The sequence below is a fragment of the Cygnus olor genome, chromosome 26 (genome assembly GCF_009769625.2).
Source record: "Cygnus olor isolate bCygOlo1 chromosome 26, bCygOlo1.pri.v2, whole genome shotgun sequence".
Taxonomy (NCBI): Eukaryota; Metazoa; Chordata; class Aves; order Anseriformes; family Anatidae; genus Cygnus; species Cygnus olor.
In genome coordinates this window covers 4,238,690-4,266,658 of record NC_049194.1, presented here as the reverse complement: position 1 = coordinate 4,266,658, position 27,969 = coordinate 4,238,690, and the positions used below count along the sequence as shown (strand labels likewise).

Genomic DNA, 27,969 nt, shown 5'->3' with positions numbered 1-27,969 from the left:
ATCGTGGAGGGGTGACCTGGGAAGCTGCAGAGTTCCCTTGGTTTGGGATGTGGTTTTCTAACCCCAAGACTGTCCCTACTGAAGAGGAGTTGGACATTAAATGAATAGGAGGGTACAAAACTAACCAGCCTATCAGGAAAGGGTAAGAAATGCCAAAGTGGACAGCAGTACCTCAAGCTTCATTGACAGGGATTCTGCCTGGAGACTGCACAAAGTCGCTCGTGGGTGCTGCAAGGGGCATGTGCTGGGCATGCCCCAGGGCCCTGTTTGCTGCTCTCTGGGTCTCCTCTGACTTTATCTGAGCCATAGGAGCATTCTGATCAATTTCCCTGTGAGCTGGGCCAAGAGCGTTGACTTTTGGAGAAAGTAAGTGACGTTAGTCTGCATTTAGGCTGCTTCCACGAGCCTCGTGCTGCGGCAGTAATGACAAACCCAGGGGGGAAAGGGATGAGGTGACATTGCAAGAAGCGAATGAATTCAGCAACATGAATCAGTTGTGTAAAAGGCTTTTGTGGAGAAGGCTGCCCTTGGAAGCCTGTGCTTTAAGGCTGTAATTGGAATGGGAATTTGAACTTGGGAACAGATCCTTAGCTGGGAAAACCAACACGGTTGTGACTGGGTTGGTCAATTAGTTTCACTATAATAAGACAGCCAGTAGAAATACACATACAGCTGGCCCTTCCATCCTGGCAGCTGAAATGAATCTCTCTGGCACTGGAAGTGAAATGCTCCAACCAGCTCTTCTCTGTTTGTGTAATGGCTGGAAAATCCCGTTATGTTCAGTTTTAATTTTGAGATCTAGACAAAAAATACACATAGTTTTTTAGATGAGAACCTTATATAGCATAGTAATATATAATATGTTTAGTGTATATATATTAATAAAAAAGATTTTAAAAAATATATTAAAGAAAATAAAGCCTTACAGCATGCAGCCTGGACAGCAGATAAAGGCTGCCGATGTAAGGTGTCCGATTATTTTCGCATCTCTGTTACTTTCTAATCCAGTCTAGTTCCCACTTCCCTGTACCTGCTCTCCTCCCTAACTTTGGAAGAGAACTGGGCTTGAGAAAACGTGTGGCATAAAACCTTCAAATTCCAGCTGCTTTAGACAGAACAGCCAGTCCAGCCATATCCTCCTGTACAAGCAGCGGGCTCTGCTCATTGGAGAGTCCCAAAGTCTTCAAAGGGTAGAGGATTTTTCTACTTTTTGTGCCAAGTAAGGCCTTTGTCATGTAGAGCATCCATATGCATCAGTTTAGCACCGAGATCCCATCCTGGGCATGGGAATGCTGTGATCTACACTTGACAGATGTTGTAGTGAACTCCCGTCTGATCAAACAAATTTTCTTCAATCAGTTCGATCACGTTGTCTTTGGGATGCAGAAGTGAGGTCTCTGCAGAAGGAAACTTGTCTGTGTTGCTCACTGGATCTTGCTGCAAAAGGAACAAAATGCTGTTTTATTTTCCTAATCGAGCACTTTCCTTGTGTCTGTCTCTAGCCCTGATGTGTCCTGTGTTCCCCTGCTCTCCCAGACAAGCTGTACGTACCTTAGGGGGCTTTGGGGCAAAGTCTTTCTCACAGATATGTTGTATGATGCCAGCAGCCAGAGCATCTCCAAGGACGTTGGTCATAGTTCGGAATCGGTCCCTAGAAGAGAGCAAGCTGTGAGGCTGCAGTTGGCGGCCACGGCCAGAGTGGCTGTGGTCTTTTATGGCTTTGGAAGGTGAACCCCCATCCCTGACATCTCTACCGTTGTTCTTGGTAAGAACTAGCTAAGACAAATGGGGTATTGCCCTTGGCCCTGTGCAAATGCAGCAAGAAATTGGTACTAGCATCTCAACACGCTCATCTCTAGCACGTAGGGGTGGCTGCGCTGCTACCAAAACTGGTGCATTGTGCATTTTTCTTCAAAATCTGCATGAGCCCCTGAGCCACAAAACTCTTTAAGATGACACTTGGGGATGAAATTGTGTTTGTCCAGCCCTAAGGGAGTACTTGTCATGTCAGTAGGAAGTGCCGGCAGTATTACTGTAGGTGATACTACTGGTGCCCTGTGATGCTCAAAGGTTTAGCTGACATTTTGTTCTGATGTAACAACTTTCACCTGAAAAGTTAAACTTCCTGTGAGTGTAAGAATGAGAAAAGCAGCCGTGATACTTGTGCTGTTCCCTCTCTACAGGATGGCTGTGAAGACCAAACCAGCAACCCATGCATCAGTTCCTTAAAAGTTAGTAACTACACTGTATGTTTTTGTCACCTACCTAATTTGCTTCATTTTTACCGGACTACTTTTAAATGCTACATTTCATGAATACATATGTTTGGGCTTTTGTTCTGTTTGTCTATGACAAGTGTTATCAGGCATCATATTTTGTCTCAGGATCAATCTGGTCTTCATCCACCAAGGCGAGGACTACCTCCCTGGAAGACAGACCTTGGCGTTGGATGCAGTCCTTTGAAAATGTCATCCTTGCTTTTAGAAACTCCAGTGATGTTTTAGTTCTGGTGACAGATGGCTTGTAAGATGTAAGTTGCCTATTGAATGCAACTTTTTTTTTTTTTCCCCACTATTACATCTATTCATGAAGGGGCCCCTAATTTTCTTCTATGATTTAGTGTCACAACCAGCTCATACTTTACCTTTTTACTGTTCTGTTCTGACAATCAGTAAGCATCTCAGATCACTTTTGTTTTTTTCCTTTTTACCTTTTAAACATCTATCCCATCCCTCTTATCTATCCCTAGTCTATCTCTCTGTCCTCTCTACTTCCTAATTATAAAAATTCCCATGTTTTAGGAATATAAATGGAAACCTGGATGAGCACATTCTCTGCAAATATTTCCAAGTGGTTTATGGTTTGTATCAATTAATTTTATCCTAAAGATCATGTTTTTGTCCTAAACAATTTGATGTTTCCACCCCTTCTGTCTCTGTTGCTGTTAGCACCCTTCTGGCTGGTTTTCATTTCTCCTCCTATGAAGCCAGAGACCTTTCTGCACCCTAACCAACCTCATTCATCTCGCAGGGAGATGTTCCACCAAAGCAGTGATCACTGTACCTTCCCACACTTACCTGTGTGACAAACCGCTTTCAGTCTCGTGCTGTCCATCCTCCTTTGCTCACAGAATGGACAGCTTGGAGGAGACTGGGACTAGAGGTATTTCTAGGGAATACATCAACTAGCAGCCTTACACGGTAATGTTTTATGAAGACAACAATATGTGTGTGCTTCCCTCCTCCTTTTCTACCTCTTGTTATGGAGGAAAGTGGAATCCTTTCCATCTCTTGAAAGTATACGTGCATACCTAGATATTTCAGAGGGGTTTTTTGTTTGTTTGTTTGTTTGTTTCACTTGAGACCTAGCAAAAAATTGGGGTACAGTCTGATAAGGATTTAGATTAAAAAAAAAAAAAAAAAGGCACAAGTTTGTATCTTGCATGGGGTAATATCATTGCTTCCGAGTGCAGTCCCTAAGGAGGCAACAGGCTGCAGCAGGCACCTCAGAACAGAAACACCTTAACTCAAACAATCATTTGAGAGACTTTTACCTGTCATTATCGTAGGCTGTTTCATGAAAATAAGGGGAAAATGAGGAATCTTACACTTGGCTCCTGACCTTGTGTGTGATCCCATAATCTCTGTTACCTCTGCTAGAGCTGCTCCAGGAAACCCAAACACATCCCCACTATCAGCTGCCGCTAGCACCAGCCCGCAGCATCGCCTCTGGGAGACTTACAGCGCCCAGTCCACGGCCACGATGAGCGTGATGTCGGCAGTCGGCAGCCCCACGGACGTCAGCACGATGACCATCGTGACGAGCCCCGACTGGGGGATCCCGGCCGCCCCTATGCTCGCTGCTGTTGCTGTTATGCTGCAGAGAAAAGGAGACTGCAGAATTAGTGCCACCAAAAAAGCTGCCTTTTTTTTTTTTGAAGGAAGGAGGTGTTGCATAAGTTATATATGTTAATAATAAAAATAATCATGTCCTCGTTATATCATTCTGTATGATATAGTGACAGGACCTGAAACACTTTGTTGGCCAGGAAAGATCACTTCCAATTATTCTGAAATCTCACTGTAAGGAATTCTGCTTCTCAGGCTCCCATTGCTTGTTTAGCTGCCTTCCTCTGTTGCAAAACTTCTGCTTCAGATCATGGCGGGCACCTGCACACTTGCACAATTTGCTTGCCCATCCTGATCCCCTGTGCCAGTGTTCGCTCCCAGCTCTGTGCTGGAATGGACCAGGACGAGCTCCGAAAGGCAAGGACAGGCTTCAGTGTGGGGGCCACTTGGTTCCTGGGGGCAGCCCCATCCCGCGGGGGGGGTGGCTGCAGTGCTTCACCTCCTGCCCTGCTGCTGTCCAGGGCCCTGGCTGCGGGCATGCACCTTGTGCTGAATGGCTTGATATTTGAAATTGTACTTATTTTTAGCCAGATGCTTTTTTTCCCCTGCTCGTTAAATGAGGGTATTCCTGAAGGAGAATATATTATGCCAGTGTAAGCACTTCCGTGCTGGTACAGCTCCTCGACGGTGTCACGCTGCCCAGGCGTGCTACCCAGCTGGGCAGCCCCACTGTCACCCACTGGCAGGGGCTGATTCTGCAGCAGCTGGGGTGGAGAGCAGAGCTTTGCCCGGGCTCTGCCCTGTCTCCTCCCTTTGCAGTGTGGCAGGGAGACATAATAAATAAATGGATAAGGGGTGAGATACTGGTCTAATCTCTATAAGAATAGAGAACTAATTTGACTGCTGCAAATAAACATTTACCTTATTGTTATGATTTGTCCCAAGTCCAAGTCGTACTCGTTGACCTGAGCGATAAAGATAGCAGCAACTGCTTCATACAGCGCAGTTCCGTCCATGTTGATGGTGGCCCCGACCGGCAGGACGAAGCGTGCCACGCGCCTGTCTATTCCGTTGTTTTCCAGAAGACACTTGAGGGTGATGGGCAAGGTTGCTGAGCTGAGGGAGAAGAAACGATAAGTAATTGTTTTCCATGTCGTTTGTGTTGAGCACTCTGCTGTCTGCAGCCTAATGGTATACAAACATAAGTCCTCCTGGGGTAAGTGCAGCAGCACTGTTACACGAATTGCTATGGCAATGAGAGGAAAGATGCATTTCTTCAGCTGCCTGGGGAATACACAATTAGCCAAGGAGTCAGACACTGTCTGTCATAAGCCTGCAGTACCGACGGAATAAACTCAAAAAATCATTTTGGTGTCCGAAGGCATCGCACTACGGAGAGCTTTGTGCACGAGTTCTGGCTGTCTGTTGTAATCCCCGCTCCCCACATTTATCCCACAACACCTGGACATTTGTACGAAGCAGAAGTGCCCACCCCAGCCCCCACGGGGCTCCTTCAGCCCTGGTTCAGCCCCAGTGTGCAGTGGGGAGCAATTGCCCCCGTGTCACCCAGTACTGCCCAGAGCTGCCCAGTACCACCCCACTGACCTTGCGCTCGTTTCTGTCGAGCACGCAGACGTGAGCTGTATGGTAGGAGTCAGGATAAGGATGGGGAGGAAGAGGACAGAATGAAAGATGGGAAATGGACGTGAAAAAGAAGCCGATGGGATTGTGATCAACTCTTCAAGGCAGGCGCTGCTTTTCCAATGTGTGCAGGGCATAGCACAGCAGCGCACGATCCTGGAGCGGATGGCAGGACGAGGACAAAGCTCTCCCACCAGCCCGTACACAACAGCCTCTCAGCTTGCACGCTGGCTGGAGAGCAGCAGCTGCTTGTGGCAGCCCATCTCCGCAGGGAAAGGTCCCAGCATGGTGCTGGCGCTGCAGGAATCCCGTGTCGACCTCGGGGGTTTGCCAGGACCCTGTGCCTGACAGGACGGTGGTGGCTACAGGAGATGCTTCCGAGGGAAACGGCAGCGAGGGCCAATGGAAACAGGGATGGGGGCCCCCGTGCAGGATGAGACTGGGTTGTCTACACCAGCAGAAGAGGCCTGCAGAGACGGGACAGGGCAGGGAGGGACAGTCCTCTGTGGTTTTACTGAGCTCGTGTACAGCACTGACGTCAGGGAGGGCAGGAAAACTCTTCACCTGGCCTAATGCTTTCTGAGAAAATGTTTTGGTTTGTGTGTCTTTCAGAAAGGACGGTAGTTTCTAATGTACAGTTTCTTCATTGTTTCAAAGAATGTTTTGCAATAAAAATTAAAGATAGAAAAATTATTTACAATTATAAAACCTTATCAAAATAGACAAAACTTTCCTTTGGAGGAGCGTGGTATACACAGGAGTTGATTGAGGTTTTCAGTAAAGTATCCAGAAGTGTTTTTGATGTTTTCAATTAAAATCCAAACTCATAACCACACACTGCTTTATAAAGCACCTACAGAAGCCCTGTTTGGGTTTCCTTGGAAGAAAGCTGCCTGCAGCAGTGAGCAGGGCACACACGGACCGCGGTGCTCTGGGAAGTGCCAGGAGCTGGTGAGCAGAGCAAGGCGAGCTGGCTGCATCTGGAGACATGCTGAGGCCCTTCCCACCGAGGACCAGAGCAATGCCAAATGTCCCATTTCCTACTAAAACTGGAAGTGATCTCATTTCGAATAGTGCTGGAGCACAATTTCTCTTTATGTGTTAATTGCATCTATTCTGCAGTGCGGCCAGCCGTACGCGCAGCCGCGTCTCCCACAGCTAAGCCAGAGCCCTTCCCAACTGTACCGGCAAATTTTGGCCACATTTTCTTACCTGGAGGATGTAGCTAAGGCAATCAGCAAGGCTTGCAGTATTCCCTTGATGAAAGCAAAGGGGTTTTTCTTGGTGATGAGCATGAAAAGCAGAGGTAAGAGAACAAGTCCATGGATGACCAGCCCTGACACTACTGTAATGGCATATAGTCCCAGCTTCTGTCCTATAACCGAGGGATCTTCCATCTCCAGGATCTTTCCAGCAATGAGAAATACAATGCCAAAGGGGAAGTACCTGCAAAGAATAAGGATGAGTATTTATTTATGAGGATCAAGCAATTATTGAAGCACTACACCACAGTCATTACAGTATTTGGTACTCTATGGTGCAGTCACACTAAAAATAAGTCCAGTGCTCGTGGTAGATATTTGTAGACATATGTATGGCTGGCACCATCATTAACTAGCAGGTCAGGAAAGAACTGAATTGATCAAAAACAGATTTACCAGACTGCCATCGAGACAATTTTCATAACTGCTTCATTCAGACACTGGCACACGTTAACTAATGGGGCTCCTCGCTCGCCCATTTTCCCCAAGAGAAGTCCTGCAACCAAACACATTGATTTGTATTACTAAGCAGTACCAAAGGAGCAGTGTGTAATGCACCGAGTTTCTTGAGGGTAGTCACTGGAGGAGTCACTTCTAGAGGGGGACAAGCCTTCTTCTGGCTGCTTTTTGGTAATACTAGGACAATCTAGTTCCTGAAACAAACAGAAGTGCTTGGATTTGCCCAATGCCCGCAGACAGCTTTGTTGCCTACCCACAGGTTGTACTGTGGTGGTGACAGTGCCTGCATTAGTGTTAGGTAAGGAAGGATCCAGCCGAGATGCTTGGATACAGGCATTAAGCCACCTGTCTTAATTCTGCTGCTTCTTTTGATGTTGCCTTAACGCAATTCCCAGTCTAATTTTCAGTTGTAGGAATACTGGGGCAGAAATATTTGAATGGTTAGATGGGTTCTGGCATGGATTTCTGGTCTGCCAGCACCAAATTAGCCTGTGCTAAATCCCATTGCTTTCACTGGTGAGGAGGTTTCCTGCTGAGCAAAACAAAACCGAGTCTGAGTATTTGCCCATCTGGATTCCAGCCTGGTGCGTACACTCGGTGTGGTCCCATGAGCTGAAATTTCTTCCGCAGCACTGTAGAAGCATCTGCTTCAACTTGGAAAAGAAAAGTATAGTCAGCATCTTGTCCTGTCCCTCTCATCCTCCTCCAGTCTTCAGGGCTGAGGACTCCCAGAGACCTGGTGCATTTAGTTGGAACTCTGGCCAGCTAACGTCTTGCTCAGAAAACAGATGAGAAAGGGTCATCTTTGCACAGCCTTGAGAAATGAGACAAGGCTGGACATGTAATTCTTGGCTCCTTGGCTACTCGCCCAGTGTTTGGTGGTCACAGCAGCTGCCTTAAAAGAAGTCCTTTTCTCTTTGTGTCCTGCGGAGGGCTGCCATGAAGAAGATCACCCCAGCACATAATCAATTTATTTCAAGTAACTTTAAATCTCTGCCCTTTCCTGGATTTCAGAGGCACCAGAGTGGACTCTGAGGATGCTTGTGAGGAAGCCACTGGAGCTGTGGTGGCTGCAGGGGTTCCTCGTGGCAGCACGGGGCGGTGGGCCAAAGCAGCAGGCCTCAAGGGCGCCAGAAGAAGTGATGAGAGCACATCTTACGGTCCCGCACCTTGCTCTGGTGCCCCTGGCGTGCTGTGCTTCGCCTCTGTGCTGCAGTTTGTGTGCATGGCTGCTCCTGACGGCCAGCAGGCACCACACAGACACCCGTCCACAGTCTCATGAAATGCCTGATTTTGGAGATGGACACAAATGTCCTTTGCTGAGATCTCATCTGGCCTTCTCCACGCTGCTGTGAGGAGCCGAGCTCCGTTTCCCTCCAAAGGGGCTCCCACGGCACAGGGCCGCGGCCGGGCCCTCCCTGCCCGCTCTGCTTTCTGCTGGACAAACCCAACTCATTCGGCCCCTCGTGGGCACTTCCCACCAGGCCCCGCTGCAGGTGCTGGGCTGCGGCTTTGCAGAGCTCTAATCCCTCCCAGGCAAGATCTGGATGGGTGCAGCTGGGTGGCCGGGGCCAGCCCCGGTGATCTCCGAGCCGCAACGCAGCGCTGATCCATACACACACCAGCAGGGCAGTAGGCGGTAATCCCGGGGGCAGAAAAAGCAGCTTCTGGTCACCCGCTGTGCTGGGCCGGAGGAGGACGTGAGTCCCGAGGGCTGGAGGTTGGCAAGTTCCCCGAGCACCGGTATGAAGGCAGAGCTCCGCCGATGGTGCTGGTCTCTGGGGCAGGAGGGATCTCTTGGGATGGAGGCGCTCCCGGTGGGTCTGTCTCTGCCCAGCCTCCCTTTGGCCACCTCCTGCAGGCGCTTGACATATTGCAGCCTCTCAAACTGCCCGGCCTCTGCCCCGAGGCAGTTTGGGGGGCTCCAGCACTGCTCTCCTGCGCTGCTCTGACTGCGCTGCCTCCACACCCCAAATCCTCTAAGTGGCTTTTTGGTTAGTTACACACTAAGTTCAAGCTCCTTGCCCTCACCTCTTAATCTACGTGTAATCCTGCCCCCACGCTGATCTCCTTGCCTCCTACTCCTTTCCCTTCTGGTTCCTCCTTTCCTCCCTTTCTCACTCAGCTTTGCATCCCCCTCATGCTCTGAGTCATCTCCAGGTTCCTCCCCCCTGTGACTTTCTCCCCTTTAAGCCTTCTTCCTCCCCGTCCCTTTCACATGCCCCCCTCCCCCCCCCCCCATCCAACCTCTTCCTCTTTCCTTAATTTGTTACCAAACACCTTGTCCATGCTGGATTGCAAGCTGCTCAGCGCAGGGAGCTTTCTCACCCCCTTCACAAAGTGCTCTTAGAAATTTCCACACATCTGTGGCAGGCACCAGGTTTGACCCAGCCGCCAGCTCCTGCCTGCTCAGGGAGTTTGAGTGCCACCAGCACAAGGGGTTTGGACCTTCACTAACAAGCTGTTTCCCACGTAGTGTCTGCAGAAGTTACCGCTCACTTTAGCAGACTTCGTAAAAAGGCTCCTGCAGCTCACGTTATGATTTGAAAACCTCAGGCTCTGCGGGCTCCTAGGGAAATTCTGGGGAGGAAGCAGGCTGATCCACACGTAACGAGCGGTTGTAACACCTTATGTGAGCTCCGTTGCTGACATTACTGGTGGGAGGTGGTGTTACAAACTGCCTGCCATGCCCAGTTTCCCAAGGACCTGAGCAGCTGGAGCTAAAACAACTGGTCCTGTGCCTCTGAGCATCCCTGCCTTGATTTACAGCATGGTGGCTGCAGCAGTTGCCGCTCTGGGTTGCAGCCACCATTGAGTAGCCTGGCGAGCTTGGCCAGGGAGCAGCGCAAAGCCCAGTTCTCTATTTAGCAGGTACCTATCGTTGCTGAGAAGATAACGATCCCCAAGACGTTCATTTCATTGCTGGTCCCGGGCAGGGTCCTGTAGGTCATCTCAGGAGATGGCGTCAGCTCGAGAAACACAGGGCGATGAATTTCAGGGTTTTCATCATCAGGTGCAAAGTAAATAAAACTGAGGGATTTCCCTGGGATCTTTGGAAATCCTGGGGACTTCACCACTGGGACAAGGACAGTTCGATACTGGAACAAAAGCAAAGCAGAGAGGTTAATGTCCTGTTGGCAACAAACTCCATGTTGCTCTGAACACAGAGTCAAAGCCACCACTGGGCCAAGTGGTGCTGCAGGCTCAAGGTTTGGTTTTTGGGCAGCAAATTGATGAAAAGAAGAAAAGCAAGAAACAGGCAAGGGAAACTGAGCACAGCCATCCTCCAAGACTGCAATTCCTTGGGCACACACATGGCATTTGAGTCCTGTCCCTGCAGGACCACAGCGTAGGACTGGATAAGGAAGCGCTGTGATGCCCACAGAGGGGCCCCTTTGGCCCTGTGCCCCTCCTGGGAACCCCAAAGACACTTTCCCAACACCGTGAGTTTGCTGTCCTGCCCTGCGCCGTGCCCATCCCTTCCCCTGCCCTCTCCTTCAGCCAACCCAACCTTTCCACCCAGCTTTCTGTCCCACCGTGTGCCAGGCCCTCTGCACTGCTCCCTGATCCTGGAGCTGGCACTGGGAAGCTGCTGCACAATGGTGGGGTTCCAGGGGTCCCTGGGGTCCCTAGGGTCCCTGGGGTCCAAGCATCATGTTGCTTTTGTGGAGGAGCCCTTCAGCACCGGGTGTCCCTGTGCCTGTGACCCCCACCAGCCCCCTCTGCTCTGTGTGCAGCCTGAGGTGAGCAGAAAGTGGCCGGGGAGCAGGGAGGGAGGGAGGGGGGTGGAGGGAGGGGAAGGGGCTCGTGTCCAGGCTGTGGCTAGGGGAGAGCAGCCCCGCCAAACCCAGAACCATCCCAACCTCTCCAGAGCTTGAGCTGGGGCCGGGTGGGCTCACCTGCTGGAATGAAGCTTCGATCAGGTTGGAAGGAAACATGTTTCTGCAAGAGAGCAATTGTGCAGAGGTTAAAGCATGTGGTGAGCTGGAGGGAGCCCAGGCAGCCCCTCTGGTGGGCGAGAGGCCAGCAGGAGGACCGCTCTGGCCTGCACCCTCTGGGTGTCCTCCTGCAAGCCACAGGGGAAGAGAGGCTGGAAGGTGAATGAAGAGTGGGACTGAGCCACACAAACTGGACTCATCAAAAGCCAGAAGCTGCAAAGGACCCTGGCTATCTCCAGCCCCCTGCTCAGACCAAGACCAAGCGGGCGCAGGATGCTCGGAGCCCTCTTTGCCAACATCTCTGGGGGGCCGGAGCAGCTCTGGGAGGAGCTGTGCCAGGCCAGAGGCGAGCAGCGGGGGTGCTGGAGCAGCTGTGGGCATAAGCGAGCCCCAGGCCCCTGGGTGTGTGCAGGATGCACCCATGGGGAGGAGGCGCCCTTGGGAACAGGGAACCCGCTCTGCGCGGTCAGCACGGCAGCGGCTCTCCCATTTCCCCTCAGATCTCAGTATCCCCTGGGAACTCGCAGCCCTGGGGGAAGATCTTGCTTGTGGAGCACCATCCAAGGTGATAAGCCCCAGGCTCCCCCCTGAAATCCCGTGACATACCTGATCAGATCCAGCAACGCGTCAGCGGAGCTGAGCACCACTTTCCCCACGGAATAGTCCTCCTTCTGGGCGGCTGCGCCAGGGTGGATGCTGACCACAAGGATGATCCCGATGGTCACCGCCATGAAGGTTGTCCAAAGGTAGTAGGTGATGGTGATCACCCCCATCTTCCCGCAGGCCCTTGAGTCCATGGTGGCCAGCCCAGACATGAGGCTGCACCAGAAAAAATCGTGGTCAGCATCTGCCCCCCAAAATGCACAAGATGCACCCGGTGGGCAAAGTCTCCAACCTGTGAGAAGTTTCCACAGATTTTTTTTTTGAAACGATGCTCAGGGGCATCACAGAGCTCCTGCATGTTCAGGTGCCTGCATGGTGGCTCCCCAGGGGATCTTGCTCCCAGGGCAGGCTTGTGGCAGCCCAGGCGGTGCTGCAAAGGGCAGGACAGAGCTACAGGTCCCTTCTCAAGGTCTGGCCATGCCTTCTGTCTTCACCAAGGGATAGTAAGTATATAGTCTTACGTTCTGACGATGAATAACTAACACTGCTCTGGTTAGTGTGATACTGTTCTCTTAAACCTCTGGCACACTGTGCTGCTATCATAGAATCATAGAATATCCCGAGTTGGAAGGGACCGACAAGGATCATCGAATCCAACTCCTGGCACCACACAGGTCTACCCAAAAGTTTAGACCATGTGACTAAGTGCACAGTCCAAACGCTTCTTAAATTCAGACAGGCTTGGTGCAGTGACTACTTCCCTGGGGAGCCTGTTCCAGTGGGTGACCACCCTCTCGGTGAAGAACCTCTTCCTGATGTCCAGCCTAAACCTCCCCTGCCTCAGCTTGACACCATGCTATGGGATGTCACTGTCAGCTGCGAAGAAAGGTGTAAAACAAGGTGTAAAACATCCTGGTGGGGATGGAGCCCACTCCCCCAAGCGAAGAGCCGTGGGTTCAGACCTCATGTACATGTAAGCTTTCCTAAGAGCTAGCCAGTAAGCTACTTTTGAACAAAACTGGACTAAAAATAGAGAGGGTATTATGGGCTGTGCCAGCAGGCTGTTGGTGGGGACATCAAATGGGAGCATGTGGGGGCTGCAGTGTGTCACCACCCCCCCCCCCCCCCCCCCCCAGACATGCAGAGCTCCTGACCTCTGGTTTTCCCTGCTCCATCTCTCCTGGGACACTGCAGAGCCCCGGGCGATGCAGGGCAGGGATGGGGGCGGCAGGGTCAGTGCTGCCCTCGGGGACACGGCAGGGACAGGTGGTTGAGGAGGGCCAGATCCCCTCCTGCAGCCGCGTGCCTGGGAGGAGAGAGGCTCTGGGAAGCTGAGGAGAGGCCACAAAGGTGAGGCGGAGGCGGGTGCAGCTTTCTGACATGAGGAGCTCCAAATCTGAGCACCAAGCAGGACAAATCCTTCCCCAGCACAAGCCTGGTCCCTGTTGGATGGTGCACGGAGGGGTGCAGCCACTTCACCATCACACAGTAATTAAATAAGAAAAATCCTGGTTTGGTTCATCTTGCAGGAAATGTGCTGCGGGTGTTTTGCAGATGCCCAGACCCCCCCGGGCAGCATGGCTGTGGCTGGGACAGGCCCTGGGCCCCAACAGCATTCGGCTGCAGGGAGCACTGGGAGCACCCCAAGAGACCCTGGCAGTGTGACGGGAAGGGGGTGGATGCTGGGGCGAAACAGAAAGCAGCCTTATGGGGGCTGATGGCAAAAACACCAAGCTTGGCAAGGAAGGTGATCACGCTGCTCCCAAAAATAAACTAGAGGCAAACCAGGCAGCAAGCGAACTGAAAAACAACAGAGCAGTGAGACATTGGCAAGGGGATGAAAGTGAATTGGGTATTTCTGGTGACCATGTGCCAGTGATCATTTAAAATACGTGACTCTATCTCAGCTTTTCAAGGCCTCGCTTAGGGTTCAATGTGGCTCTGTTGCTTATTTCTAGATTCGGATGGGCTGATGAAAGTGGGATTTGCAAACATGACATGCAATGCTTGTGGTTCCTACCTGAACTTTCTCAAAATCCCCTAAGCAAGGAAATCTGCTTTCAGTTTAAACCTCTGCCCATCAGCAGCAGCCTGTGGATGGTCCCGCACTGCCAGCTGGATGGGCACAAAAAGGAAGCAAAACCCCAGACCAGTGCAGTATGTACCAAATCCAGGTCAGGACCAATGCACCTCATTCTTATCCTCCAGCAAATTCAGTGCCTTCAGACTGCCTGACACACAGAGAGCCTCGCCATGTGCTCTCTCTCAGTCCTAGCCACTGGGAAGTTCATGAGATCAGCACTTCAGGACTCCATAAAACCTTCTCCAGCCACTTCTTACTGTCTTTGACCCTGAAGCCTGGACTGGACATTTTGATCTTCATCCTGTTGTGTGCTTTGCTGGTGGTTTTCTGCATGAAAAGCAAAGGAAATCCACCCCACCCCACCCCCAACCCCCAGTAGTGTTTTCCAGCTCTCTGATGAGCATCTCTAATGAAAGGCAGCCCAGGCACAAGTGCAGAAATAACAACCCCTCCATTTCACCGAGCCGCTCACAAAGCTGGCCAAGACCATTATCCCCCTCTCTGATTTGGATCATTGCACTACCACTTCAGAAAAGTTTACGGGATTTAGGTTTTTCTGCTGAAACATATTCAAACCAACTTTTTAGCATTTTTTTCTGGTGACAACGTCATTGCTGGAGTACCTGGGGCTCATCCTGGCAGGGAAGTAACCCCTGCACCCAGGATGATCGCTGTAAAGAAAGCAAAGTAAAGGCAAAAAACAAACAAACAAACCAAATCAAAACCTGCCTCCCCTGAGCTCAGGGCCTGTCCTAGTCCATCACTAGGAGATTATGGGGTTCGATGGACACCAAGCTAGGGATGCTGCCTGGGTGCTGGCCATTTGGTGTGGGGTTATTCTCACCCTGGGCAGTTTTGAGCCCTTTTTCATGGTGCGATCTCCTCAATGTGACACAGAGATGGCACTTCAGAAGCAGAAGATGATGTCTTACCTGGAGGTGATCAAGGGTAGGATCAGCATCTTCAACATCCTCATGAGGAGCTCTCCAGGAAAGGAAAAGTACTGCTTCTCCTGCGCAGAGAGCAAAGCTGGTGTGTCAGCTGGGAGCTGAAAAGTGGATGCTGACCTCGGGTTAAGGGCTCAAACCTGATAAATTTGCATATTTTTTTTTTTCCTAATGGGACACAGCTTTGAAGCTTTGAGCTTGGCTCCCAACCCGTGGTTGCTGAGACGCAGTTTCCCTGGCTGTCCCTTACCAGAACTGGTCTGGGGCCAAGAAATATGGGCTACATGTGGGAAACCTGGCTGTGAGCTGGAGCTGAGTGTGTGCAGCTGCTCCCCTCCCTAAAGCATCTTTGGACCCACCACCCTCTGGGGAATGGCCCCCATGGCCCTGCTGCTGGCTTGTCCCCGGTGCTGCTGTGCTCCTTGTTGGGCAGCAGAGACTCAGAAGTGACCCAAAATCTACAGGTGCAACCTGGTGCCCACTCGCCCTACCTCCTTCCATCCATCTGCCAGCCAGCCGTCCCTCCACCCATCCATCTGTCCCTCCATCTGTCTGTCCATCCACCATCCCTCCATCCACCACCCTCCTGGACACTGAGCAAGTTCCTTCCATGCCTCCCTCCCTCCTCCATCAGCCCAGCCATCCACCGTCCATCCTCCACCCAGCCATCCCCCCCTGCCTGGTTCCCAGCTTTTCACTGCACCGCCCTGGAGACGTCAGGGAAAGGTCTGAGGTGGCCGAAGCCAAGCGTGTGCTTCCATTGCTCCAAAGGCCCGAGCACCACTGGGCTTCGAGGGATGCCAAGGCAAACTATTGAACCAAGATCCCCGTGCTGCCGTCCCTGTGCTACCCCCCCCGCGTGGCCTAACCTTGGCTGAGCTCCACGTAGCGTGGAGACAGAAGGGTGCAGGAAGGAGCCACAGAACTGAGGAGCGTCCCCTTTTTCACTGGGTTTTCCAGCCGTGTGACACTTCCCCGTTGGGGAAGGAAGCAGGGAATGGCTGCTTCGTCTGCGGCATGGAGGCTGGGCCAAAAGTCCCTGACGGGGAGAACTGGGCAGTGGCAATGGGGCTGGGGCAGGGCAGGATGAGGGGCAGGACCCCGGGTGGGTGCAGGCCCCGTGGGAGGCTGTGGGGTTCTTGTGGTCATGTGCACTGGGATGCAGCGGGATTACACCCCACTTCAGTTAAGTAACGAGATCATCCTCTCTCGGGGCAGTGATGCTGCAGTCCGTAATTGAAGTGACAAGCCTCTGCTAAATCCTTGCAGGTTATGTGGGGATGGTCCAGCGTCAGCCGAGCTCACTGAAGCTGGGATCCCGCTGAGCATCCTGCCTCCCGTGGCTCAGCCAGCCCGGCCACACATTGGGCTGAGCTACGGCTGAGACGCTCGATGCCATTAAAACCACTGGGATTTTACTGCGGTGACATTTAACAGTGCAGCACTCCTAGAAAGCGCTGAGCAATGGCGATTGCTGGGAGCCCCCAGGCTCTCAGCAAACCCCAAGTGTTTTTTGCTGGATCTTCTCCAGAGCGTGGACCTGGGCTTTGCTTTGAGCACCTGCAGGAAGAGGCAGCAGAAGCTCGGCCCCAGGATGCCAGCACTGCTGCTTTGTGTTTTAGGCTGTTTCCAACCCCTGGGGGCAGTGGGGCAGGAGCCCCCACTTCCCATCCCCATCCCTACTGCAGGCTCCAGCAGCCTGACAGGGTCTGGCCCAGAGCCCCCACTTCCAGCAGAGGGAGCCAAGATTTGTCCTGCAGCTTTTGGGGAAAAAAAAAAAAAAAAAAAAAAAAAGGCCACAGACAGAAACCATCCATGAGAAGGCCTTTTCTTGGGCAGAAGCCTTTGCTTTTGTGGCCGTGCCCCTCTGTGGCTGCCCCGACTGCCGGTCCCACTCCGTCTCCCTCACTCCCGTCCTGTCCCCAGCGTCTTACCAGCTCCGTCAGCTCCAGCGCCCGCAGCAGGAAACCCAGGAGGCAGCCGGTGGCGACCGACAGCATTGACAGGGTCAGGAGGCCGTTTTTGCTCCAGAAAGCCCGCACCCACTTCCAGAGGCTCATGGAGCTCACGGAAAGAGAGGCCAGCAGAGCTTTCCGGACATGCTCCCACATGGTCCCACTCAGCTGTGCCCCTGGGAGCAGATCCCAGCACCGTGCATCCCTCCAGGCATCGGAGCCCTGCCCTTTGCCGACTGTGCCGGGTGGTTAATCCCCAGGGCCAAGAGCTGTGCTGCTACTTGGGAGCCTTTCCCATAATGGAAAGTGACGTCTTCAACTGGGTAATCTGGACTGGGCTTTCTGCGAGCACTGGGTGCCGATCCCAGCCGAGTTAACCCTTCCTGCTGCTGCCACCCCAATGGATCGGGGCCACGTGCTGTGGGCTGGGAGCAGGGACACAACCCTTCCATAGCAGCTCATGATCCAGGAGGATCTGGGTCCTGGGTCCCGCTGTGCCCATCACAGTCTGCTGCAGTGTTTGGGCTCCCACCGGCTGTGAGTGCATCCCCATCCCACCCCCACATCTGCGTCGGTGCGAGGGCTTCGTTAGAGCAGAGCTTGCCAAGGACTTTCCCAGAGTCATTAATAAGTTCATCCAAGAATTTTCTGTGCTGGTCTGAACAGTTCTGCACCCCAGCATATCGATGGATGGTGCTAAAGGGACCCAAAGGAATATCTGTCCCAACAGATGCAACTCTCCCACCCCAGCTCTGCAAGGAAGCTGCCCCGCAGGCCATGGGCTGCTCACTGGGCACATGTACAATAATCATTGCTGCTCACAATATTTTGGGATATTTCTTTGTGCTCGATTGGTTCAGGGATACAGTGCTGTTCCCAGGGAGCTGAAGATGCTCTGGGACTGACGAAATACTAAAACCTCTCTGAATTAAAACCTTTCTTGCACAGATTAAACAAACAAACAGAAAATTAAGAACACAAAACCCTCTCAAATCACTGCTATATTTTACACATACAAAACTAGGCCACAGACAGGGCTTGATATGGAGATTTGGTATGGAGATATCCATTGTCCCTGCCTCTGTGGGACAGGATCATTGCAGCCCCCCCGTGTGCTGAACAGCCTCGCTGCTGTTTCAGCAGGGATGTGGTGGCTTTTGCAAGCTATCTCAGAGGAAGCAGACCTCCTTCCAAAGCAAGAGCGTGGCGTATAGTACTTTCCATGTTTTGGCCTTTGGAGAGGTCTCTGTTGGTGTGCATCATGACTTCGGCTTTAGCACGGATTGTTCAACCTGACAGGTGGAATAGATAAAATATTTGTTCATCAGCATAGCTAAAATACAGCTGTCTCCATTCAGTTCCATCTAAAAAGCCCTCTGCAGGCAGAGGGATGGAGTTTGTAAGCCACGAGTCAGTAACAGCTTGGGAAAGGCATCCCGAGTTGTTTTGGGGATCAGGGACACCTTAAAGGGGGTCCATGGGGCTAGCAGCAAGTGGAGGGAGCAAGCTGAGAAGGGAAAGGGTGTGGAGAAATCCATGTAACTGGGAGTGGAAGAACATGGGGACCTGTGAGAAAGAAAGGCATGTCCCAGGGAAGAAAGAAATCAAAGAGGGAGGGGAGATCCCAGCTCCTATGAGATGGAAAGTAGGGAAATAGCAGGGGGTGGGAGGGGAGGCCCAGTACCAGTGTCTGGGTACAAGGCCTGGGGAAGGGGCCCTGGGACCATGCCGATTGCTGCCTGCTGAGGGACGCAGGACCTGAAACACAGCTGCTGCCTGCTCATGAACTGGCAGCAGTCCACTTGAACCTACCATAAATCTCAACGTCGTCATAGATGTCAGTGTCCCTGTGGGCGGAAAAAACGGGATGCTGTGAGCAGTCTGGTCCCCCATGACCTCCCACCACTGAGGCAAGGGCCAGCTCCTCCTGCTGTGTCTGTCCCATCTCCTACCATGCCTCTCAGCTCTGGTGTGCTCTGTGTCACCCCTTTCACCTCCTGCCAGGCTCATGCTTGCCCCTCTGGGCTGCTCCTCCCAAGAGATGGGATCCTCCAGCATGAGGGGAGAATGGATCTGGCCCCTCTGGCATTGCACATGGACGGAGGCCCCATCCCAGGATGCTGGGAGGCCCTCGTGCTGTGCCAGCAGCAGCAGCTGAGCAGTGCCTGGGCAAGTCCCATGTGCTGGGACCACAGCTTGGGGAGGGCTCACAGCATCCTGGGAAGTTTCTCCCAGTGCCAGAACCTCTCCTGACACCAGAAATCAATGGAAAGGGCAGGTTGCCCCCCTAGGCTAACTAGCAGGCATTATGCTTATGGCCACTGCCTGGGTTGGATGGTTTAGAGCCAGCACTCGATGGCCAGGCCTGGTTCAGTGCTGGGCAATTGCTGGGCAATCACCACAGCTGATGGAGTGGGGAGGAAGGGGCCAGGAAACAGATACTCACAGGTGTAGCATCACAGCCCGGGGCACATAGCCATCTGCAACAGAGCAAGAAGAAGCACATCAGGTTGTGCCGGGAGCAGGGCCATAAGCGGGGTCGCACCCCAGCACAGGCAGGGCTTAGCAGCACCCCACATCCCCAGGAGAGCTGGGGGAGAGGAGCAGCCTGGCTCCGGGAAGCCGAGCTGGACCCTTGGGAGGAACCTGAACCCGCTGACAACGCAGGGAACCGGCCTGCCAGGCTGGGTCACAGCCCTGATCCTCATCTCTGCCTGGGGGGTCTGCAGCCCATTTCACCCGAGCACCCTTCTGTGCAAGCATAGCTCGTGGAGTCTGTGACCAGAGAAAAGCCCTGGGAAATGCAGAGGCTTTTAGCAGAAGGAGATGACGAGCCCAGCTAAAGGCAGAAATGTTCATTCCGAGTGGGAGGAAGAGCACGGCATTTTTACAAAGAGAAGCAGGAACATTGGAGACCCAGGATATGCTGACTATCTCCAACAGCAAGGGGATGTCTCCCACAGTCTAATGGTGTGTGTGCGAAGAAAGTTGTTACCAGCAGTGACTGCCTGGAAGCTGTGTGCTGTGATCCCTGCTCCAAGCAGAGCCTCAGTCCCCATGGACTTACACCTCCTCTGGCTGTTTCGGCAGAGGATTTGCTCCTTATTTGTAAACTCAATCACATCAAGAATTTCTCCCCGTCTGAGTGGCAGATTCTTCCCTCCACCCCTCTTCTCCGTCACTGCAGGGTCAACCATCATCTGGGTCAGGACATTGATGCTCCCTTCAAACTGAAACACAAACAGCAGTGCTGCAGCTCAAGCAGCTGTTCCAAGGAATGCTGGCCATGCAGCTCCAATCTCTTTCCCTTCAAGGAAAAAGCAGGCTCCTCTTAAGCAAAAAGGTCTGCGGGACCAGTCTGATCTAGGGATGCCTTGGTGGGGCATGGGGCAGGTCTGACCGGGTATTGCCAGGTCTCTGCGGTGCATGGCACCCTTCCTGGGGAGCAAGAGGGAGGTTAGAGGGATACGAAACCGCTCAGTGCTACTCACCTTGAATTTCTTCTGAAACTCCCTGTCTGCCTTCTCTTCCTTCTTGCATTCTTTGAGTGTCATTGGCTTCATCTTTCGGGAGGCCTGGGCTTCTCTGCAGAGTCATTGCGAGTCAAGGGAAAGCCTGGGTAACCCCACTCCTACTCCCCCCTTACACTTTGTCTTCCTGGCCAATGCCGTCACATTTCCCCTGCTCTGGGTCTCCCCCAGCACCCAGAGGTGCCTCCCTCCAGGGATGCTGGGACTCTTGAGCCAGGTTTAAACCCTCCACTTGTGCCCTTCACCACCAACATTCCTATTGCAACCCCAGCAAAGACAACTGAACAACCAGCTTTGCAAAAGCATCAAGGATTCTTGGCAGTTTGAGGCCCCACGGAAAGCACTAAACCCCCTCGTTACCTTTGCACAGCTGCCAACAGGGCAAACCTGCCAGAGGCTCGACCGGCACCTCCTCCTATAAAACCAAACCCAGAGAGAGATGCTGACATGAGGCTGGTGTAAGCTGCAGGCACCCACTGAGACACAACACAGGGAAAGAGACTGAAACAACAGCGAGAGAGGGACCACTGGGACCACCAGCTGCTGAATTCAGAGAAATGAGCCTTGAAATAAGCTAGGCAGGTCAGGGCGCAGGGCTGGCAGCTCTGGGGCAGCTGCTCTCCATGGCCCTTGCCTCGCTGGGCCATGTGTGTCCCTAGGGCCAAGCTCAGTTGATGTTAATGGACTCATCCAGACGGCTGAAAAGCACATTTGATAATTTCAGGGGATCAGAGTCACCCATGCTTGTTTACAAGGTGGCAGAGAAACCCACCGTCCTCCCATGCATGGGAGCAGCCAGCCCAGTGCAGTTGCTGCTGGCTGCAGAATTCACTGGGTCCTCAGTGCTCCCTGAGGCACCACATCCAGCACCCAGCCTGCACCCACCTCCTCCAGGACGGAGATACGCTGGTGGTCGCGACGTGGGTGGCAGTGGAACACTTTGGTCTCTCTTGACCGGCCCAACGGTCTCTACATCATCATATATCTCATCTTCATCCCTGGGACAGAGCAGAGTGTGATTAGGAAGCCATGCAGCAGCCTGTGAAGAACAATGCTTTGTACCACTGGAGCTGCCTGCACGAGGAGCCATCCCAAGCTGGGCTCTAGGAACAGGCAGGAAAACCGATGGACCCATGCCTTGGTGCCCGATGGAACTGGTGCCCTTCCCACCTGGTCGGGACAGCCTGGAGGCCACCTAAAATTAAAGCACCTCATCAGTACTTACCCTGCTGCACTTGGAGCGTCCCGCGGTGAGAACCGCGCTGGGCCTGATGCCACACAACCTGGTTTTGGGTAACCTATGGTAAAAAGAGGAATCAGAAAGCAACAAGGGATTATTTCAAGTTTTCACCTCAACTCAGAGGATCAGAGCCTCCTCAGGCTAGATTTGTACAGGGGGATGTGGGGTGATAAAGCTGGCTGCACATCTGGATCCAGCGAGGAGTTTTTCGCCATGGCCCATCTGGGAATTTTCTTCCTTCCCTACACTCTGGGGCACAGCTCACTGGGGAGCTCCACAGGCAGCTTTAATGTATGTATTCCTGCCCTTGTGTCCTAATGTTTTTTCTCCCTGGACCAATGATGAAAGGCAAGGGGAAGAAGCCAAATATGAGTATCTTGAATATGTTGAAAATGCTAAACTCCAGATCTCCATCAGCTCGGTATCAGGGCAAGTCCTGGGCATCTCCAAGTGCTCAGGGACATCATCAGCCAGAAAGTGCTGCTGCACCTGCTACAATCCCCAGCATTCGTACAGCCACACCAAGATGCCATTAGTTTTACTGCCAGACTCATAGCTATCACCAGCCTGGACAGCTAGAGCAGTCAGTAACCAACAAGAATATCCAACACTGGGGCTCTGATGGGGTTATTGTACCAAGTGATGAGCAATCACATCAAGCCTTAAAAAAATCGTAAGATTACCTTAAAACTTGTGATTAACAAAAATAAGTAAATCTAGGGGAGTCACTCTAGGTTTTCCAACTTGCCTCGGTTTCCAGAAGACAATAAAATACTTGAAAACTGCCAGATTTTATGACATATGGAGGGAGGATCACTCACTCCTCTGCCAGGGCAACTCTAACCCTCTAGGCTGGGGCCCCTCTTTGGGTGAGCATCTCCCAGCACAACAGCACAGCCAGGACTGATAAAGGCCTCTGAATGATCCCACAAAATGGTGGGCTAATACAATAATATAAAACAGTTTGGCTTTGCAGTTCTCATAGGGAAAGGGAGCGGCTCTACTCTTAGAGTTGCACTCTGCCCCACAGTTATGGCATGAGCTGGGTAAAAGGGAAATGTCCTTATAACAAGGTGCTAAAGAAGAAATTAGAAAAGTTGTGGAAGAAGCAAGATTTGAAACAAATTTCAAAGCTGAGAGCATGTCTTAGCAGAGTGGTGGCTGTTAGAAAGCAACAAATCTGCCTAGATTTGGAAGGACACTATCTGGTAGGACTGTAGCAGAGTTCGTGCCGAATGGAGAACCACCACGTCAAGAGGCACCAAGCCCTGCGTCCCGCAGGCAGCCGGCAGCCAGTAAGGAGGACATACCAAGCGGCACCACGGTCCCAGTGGTGCCCCCACAGTCCTGTCTGTGCCCCTGCAGTCTTGGCAGCTCCCTCAGGCTTGGAGGCAGATGGTGTTGCAGGAAATGTGCTGCCAGCTTCAGAGAGCCTCTGCCCCTTGGCCAAAGGGTGTGTAAGTGGTTCTCTGTCGTGGGACGGAGGAGGCCAGCTCTGCTTCCCACCAGTAATGTTTGACTGCTCTTACGGTCACAGAAGGGTGGGCTGGTCAGAAAGGGCCTGAGGAGCCTCTCATCCAACCTCCTTCTCAGAGCAGGGCTGGGAGAGCCTCAGAGCTAGAGCAGGTCATTCAGGGCCTCGTCCAGCTGACACCTGGATATCTCCAAGGACAGAGATACCCATTTCTCTGGTCCCTGCCACAGGGCTGCACCACTCCTACAGGAACGAATTTCCCCTTGCATCTAACTGGAGCTTCCCCTGCTACAGCTCGTGCCCATTGGTCCTGCTCCTGGCACCTCTGAAATGTCTGGCTCCACCTTCTCCTCCCATTTGGCAGCTGTGGCAGTGAGATGTCACCTTTGCCTTCCCTCCTCCCAGCCAACCAAGCCTGGGTCTCAGCCTCTCCTTCCCCATGTGCTCCAGCCCCCAGCCATCCTAGTGCCCAGCACTGGACTCGCCCCCGTTTGTCAAGATCCCTCAAGTACTCGCTCCAGCCCCACTCCCGGCAAGCACCCCAGAGTCTGATACCTGTCCCCAGCCTGGGACATGGCACTTGATCTCTTCTTGTTTCTCCAGCTGCTGTCCTACATCCCCTGCATGTGCTATGTTCATAAAGCCCCTTCGTCACTAACCAGCGCCCACTTCTCTCTCAGCCCACCCAAAATTTCTGTCTCCCAGGATCTCCAGGCTCTAAGTTGGAAAATTTTGCATCCTGAAGCGGTTGCCTTCAGTGGGGGACTTTGAGGTGCCAGCAGGTGCCTGGCCATACCCAGCTTAGCGCTCCTTGGCTCCACAGCAGGACGGCCGGGCATCCCAGGACGTGCAGCTGCACGGAACTTCTCCAGATCCACGGCAGGAGGGCGCCTGGGCTTGGCCGGCCTCGCTCCCAGTGTCATGACATGTGGCAGAGGCTTCCTCCGAGGCAGAGTGGGGTGCCCTGTCTCCTGGGTGCTTCCCACAGCATCTGGGGAGGCTGCAACGGCTGCACCTTTGGCTGGAACTGCTGGAGCACCCTTGTCTTTGACGAGCGGCCATTTCTGCTGGGCTTGGTTTCTCTGGGGAGGATCAGAGGTGGCTCCAACTTCCTTGTTCAACACGTCTCTTCCTCCTGGCTTTGCAGGGGCTGGCTGGGAGCTGATGTCCTGAGCAATACCCTTCTTCAGTCGTGCCATCCACTCCAGGGTCTCAGAAACGGGATGAGGAAGCGAGCTCTGTCCCACACTCTGACCTTTGCTGTGAGGTGGAGGAGCCCTGCTGAAGTCCACCCTCCTGGTCCGAGGGGACTCAGGGGGTGGCTCACCCTTGGAGCCCAGCACAGGCATCTGTCCTGGCTCCGTTGCAGGGGATGCTGCCGAGCGACTCTCCAGCCAGCTGCCCGCTTCGGGGAGATCTTCCCTGTTGCCTTTGAACTTTGCTTGGAGGTGCCGCACCATGGCCCCTTTCCCCTCCGGGTGCCTCTGCAACCATTAAGAAAAGCTCCAGTTAAAACATTATGGAGGAAAATGAGTCAAAGCCCCTCTGCAGAAAGCACTATTGCTTCGGCATGGCCTGACACTGAGCCTCCTCCATGAAAAGTGGCCTTTGCTCACTGCATGGGTGTCTGAGAAAAGAGCTCAGGGCTGCACCAGACTGGGAACAGATCCACCACCGTGAGGGCACCCAGAAGCTGTTTCATGGAGTCTTTTGGCCTGATCCATCCTCTGCCCACTACCAGGAACCTTCAAAACAGTGGGACAGGGAAGGGAATTATGCCCTACTGGTAACAAAGCGCCTGAGGACAGAATTTGAGACCTTGATATTGCCCAGGGCTCGGAGGGGAGCAACCTACTTTGCCCTGGCCCTGGCCCCCATGAAGACCATGGTAATCAGAAGTGTAGCAGCTCCCTTGTGAGCTCCAGGAAAAGCCTTGAGGAGCCCAAAACCATGGGGATGTGTCCTGCTCTGTGACGGCCTCTCCATAAGGAGAAGGGGTCTGGCTGCTCAGAGACAAGAGGCCATGGCACCTGCGTGGAGGAGACCACGCAGAGCCGTCAGCATCCTTTCCTTGGAGGAAAACCCATCCCGCTGAAGGCTGTATGCAAAAAAAGGCCAAGAAACGGCAGATCTGCCCTACTTTTCTGATGAGGGTGTTTCCTGTGCTGCTCACACCGTGACGAGCTCACAGGCAAACTGGGCCACACCAGCCCCACTGCAGAGCTGCCTGGGCTTCCTGAACGTCCCAGCAGCACTTTTTTCTGAAGTCTCTGGAGAAAGGCAGTCAGGAGGTGCCTGGATGACTTTCAGAAGAAGAATGCCAAGTCTGAGATACAGCACAAAGCTCAGGGATGATAGGGTTACATTTTCATAACCATCCCAGATAGACCACATTGACGGGGAAGGATCCTCTTCCTCCTGCATCTTTCTCCTGCCTTCTTGTCCTCAGACCACAGCGTCCATTTGCATCAGAGCTGGCTGCTCCATTTGCCCTGCCATAGGCTTTGGTTTTGAAGACTTCCTCCCTCTGGGATCTCAGTCTGGGTTTGCACTTGCGTAATTTTTTTTTATTTCACAACAGAAGGGCTAGAGCACAAAGAAGCTACGCAATATTTTCAGATATAAATGCTCAAATTTAGACACCTAAATAGGTTCAAGTTCCCCTCTCATCCCTGGGCAGTCACCGCAGTTTCCCCAGTAAACACTGCAAACACAGCACTCTAGGCAGAGCCTGTGGTAGAACAGCGTGAATTTGCTGTTTCCTGCACACCGGGCAGTGGAGATTTCACAGAAACTAATGAAAAAAGCAACTCTCAAACATGCCTCAGGGATTTTAGATGTGAACATAATTCAGATGTTTCTAACCATAAGCTCTAGCGCTGTTCAATGGGGTGGGACAAACAGAGTACCTGAGTCTACCTATGGGATACAGCACTGCTGTCACAGTAATAAAGTCCAGCTTTTTGCGTTGCTGGGTGCCCTCCTGGGTTCAGCAGCACAATGCAAGCTTCTCCTCTTTCACATATTTTATATTCAGCCCAATGTCACCTGGCAATTCTTGCTCTGAGCCCAGGAACTGGTCAGAGACCTTTGAAGCTCTGACCAGCACAGATGGACCACAGGACTTTGCCTTTTACTACTCCCTAAGAGGGGCAAGGGTCTCAGCAGGACCTGGCCTCTCACAAGGACACAGCCACAGAAACTCTCCAGCTTCCTGAGCAGGAGATATGGCTCTGCTCCCCATGCCCCATCCTCAGGTCCACAGCAGCCCAGGTAAAGTTCTTACTCACCATTTTCCATCAGTGGACACTTTCCTACGAGTTCTCCTCTTTTCCAAAGGCCATCAGAGGCATCCAAGAAGGAGGACTTGTGTAAGGCAAGCCTCTTCGGATGGCAGCAGGGTCCCTCTCCTCTGAAACCAGAAGCTCTTTCCTAATGGTTGGTGAGAAGCTGTGTGCAATGCCAGGAAGTAGCTGACTGTGAAGCAGCATGAGCAGAAAGAGGAGGAGGAGGAGGAGGAGGAGGTGGAGGAGGAGGAGAAGGTGGAGGAGGAGGAGGAGCAGCAGCTGTTTGTGCACTTCTAGCTTGGACACTGGACTCTGCTGCTGCCGGGCAGTGTGAGGCCCACCGGGCCCTGCTGTCTCATCCAGAAAAGAGCCCAGACTCTTGATGAGAGGGAAGGGTTCCTGCAAGGAACGAGAGGGCAAGTTAGGTTCTCATCTCATGACAGCCAACATGAACGTGCTGCAGGCTGGGTTTTCACAGCCCCATGGGACCTGCAGAGTGGAGGAGATTCATGATCTGCTCTTTTTGGCTAGCATGGCACAACCAGCATGGCCTGTGCAGCCCAGCCTCAGCCAAGCTCTGCATGTGCATGGGAGGGTGGGGCAAGGGCTCCAGGTTTTAGACACATCCAGAACTGGAGGTTGTTTGCTCCATAAAGGGAAGCAGAAGTGTTCTGCACAGCACGGCACCTAGTTGGGCCATCTTTGTGTTGAAATGTCCTGCTGTTAGTTGCCTCAGAGACAGGAAAGCTGAGAGGTTGAGTCAAGTCCCGTCAGCATGGGGCAAAACCCCGCCCTGCAGAGGAGAACCCAACCCCTGCTTGGGGCACTGGCTGAGGCCTGCAGAGATGCTCTGCCAGCTGCAGACTGGTGATGATGTCCCTGCCCCGGGGCGGCATGTCCCTCTGTCCCTTTGGGAAGATGTCCCACCAGCAGCACCCATGGCTGTCTTGTGCCTGAGGATGGCTGTCAGGGTGACCATTTTAAGGATAAGCTGGTGGGTCAAGGATGTGGGGAAGGCTGGGAGGGACACATAGTGGTAAATGGTGGTGGTCCTCAGGGGCATCCTGTGGAGGGGACACTGGAGGGTGGGATCCCACCAGATGGAGGCAGCATGCTGGGGGGTCCTGTGCCCAACCCTCTGGGTACCAACAAGGTGGGCATCTGGCTGGGACAGCCACCTCCCTGGGGTCCCCATGACCACCTGCCCATGGCTCCAGCAGGGTGGGGAGGACAGGGCCATGTTTGGGGGACAGGGACACAGGGAGGCTCCAAGGACATGTCTGGGGGATGAGGGTGACGGGGAGGAGGAAGGGTTGTGTCCTGGGGTGACAGAGGAGGCTCGAGGGACTTATTTGGGAGAACGTGGGGGATGAGAAGGATGAAGGGCTGTGTTTGGGGGTGACAGGAGGATGAAAAGCTGTGTTTGGGAGAAACAGAGAGGCTCAGGGGCCACGTTCAGGGAGGGCAGGGAGGCTGGAGCGCTGTGTCAGGGGGAGGCGGGTGACAGGAGGAGGCTCAAGGGCTGCGTTCGGTAGCGACCGGGCGGCTCAAGGCCCGCGTCAGGGGGCAGGGGCTGGCTGGAAGCCAACTCCCCGAAAGCACCGAGGCAACCGCGGCCGCTCCGCGGTCCCTCAGCCCCTCACCCCCGCCGTCCCCTCAACCCCTCAGCTCCGCCGGGCCCTCCCCGCGCCGGCCCCGCTCC

General features: G+C 53.1%; 2 protein-coding genes across 2 annotated transcripts; both read right to left on the bottom strand.

Annotated features, from left to right (window-relative positions):
• Positions 1-867: 867 nt before the first annotated feature.
• On the bottom strand, positions 868-16,965 carry LOC121060265 (excitatory amino acid transporter 5-like). The gene is made up of 11 exons (XM_040537907.1): positions 16,716-16,965; positions 14,767-14,846; positions 11,755-11,967; positions 11,110-11,152; positions 10,086-10,308; positions 7,148-7,247; positions 6,702-6,935; positions 4,770-4,964; positions 3,742-3,876; positions 1,539-1,651; positions 868-1,433 (listed from the first exon to the last, which is right to left on the bottom strand). Exons 1-11 carry the CDS (start codon positions 16,890-16,892, stop codon positions 1,300-1,302), a joined length of 1,647 nt encoding a protein of 548 aa, XP_040393841.1. The 5' UTR covers positions 16,893-16,965; the 3' UTR covers positions 868-1,299.
• A 763-nt stretch (positions 16,966-17,728) lies between these two features.
• PRAM1 (PML-RARA regulated adaptor molecule 1) lies at positions 17,729-27,078 on the bottom strand. The gene is made up of 10 exons (XM_040537860.1): positions 26,271-27,078; positions 23,777-24,464; positions 21,492-21,564; positions 21,152-21,264; positions 20,627-20,681; positions 20,228-20,321; positions 19,804-19,966; positions 19,183-19,216; positions 18,549-18,583; positions 17,729-18,028 (listed from the first exon to the last, which is right to left on the bottom strand). The coding sequence occupies exons 1-10, from the start codon at positions 26,271-26,273 to the stop codon at positions 18,024-18,026; spliced, it is 1,263 nt and encodes a 420-aa protein (XP_040393794.1). The 5' UTR covers positions 26,274-27,078; the 3' UTR covers positions 17,729-18,023.
• Positions 27,079-27,969: the final 891 nt, after the last annotated feature.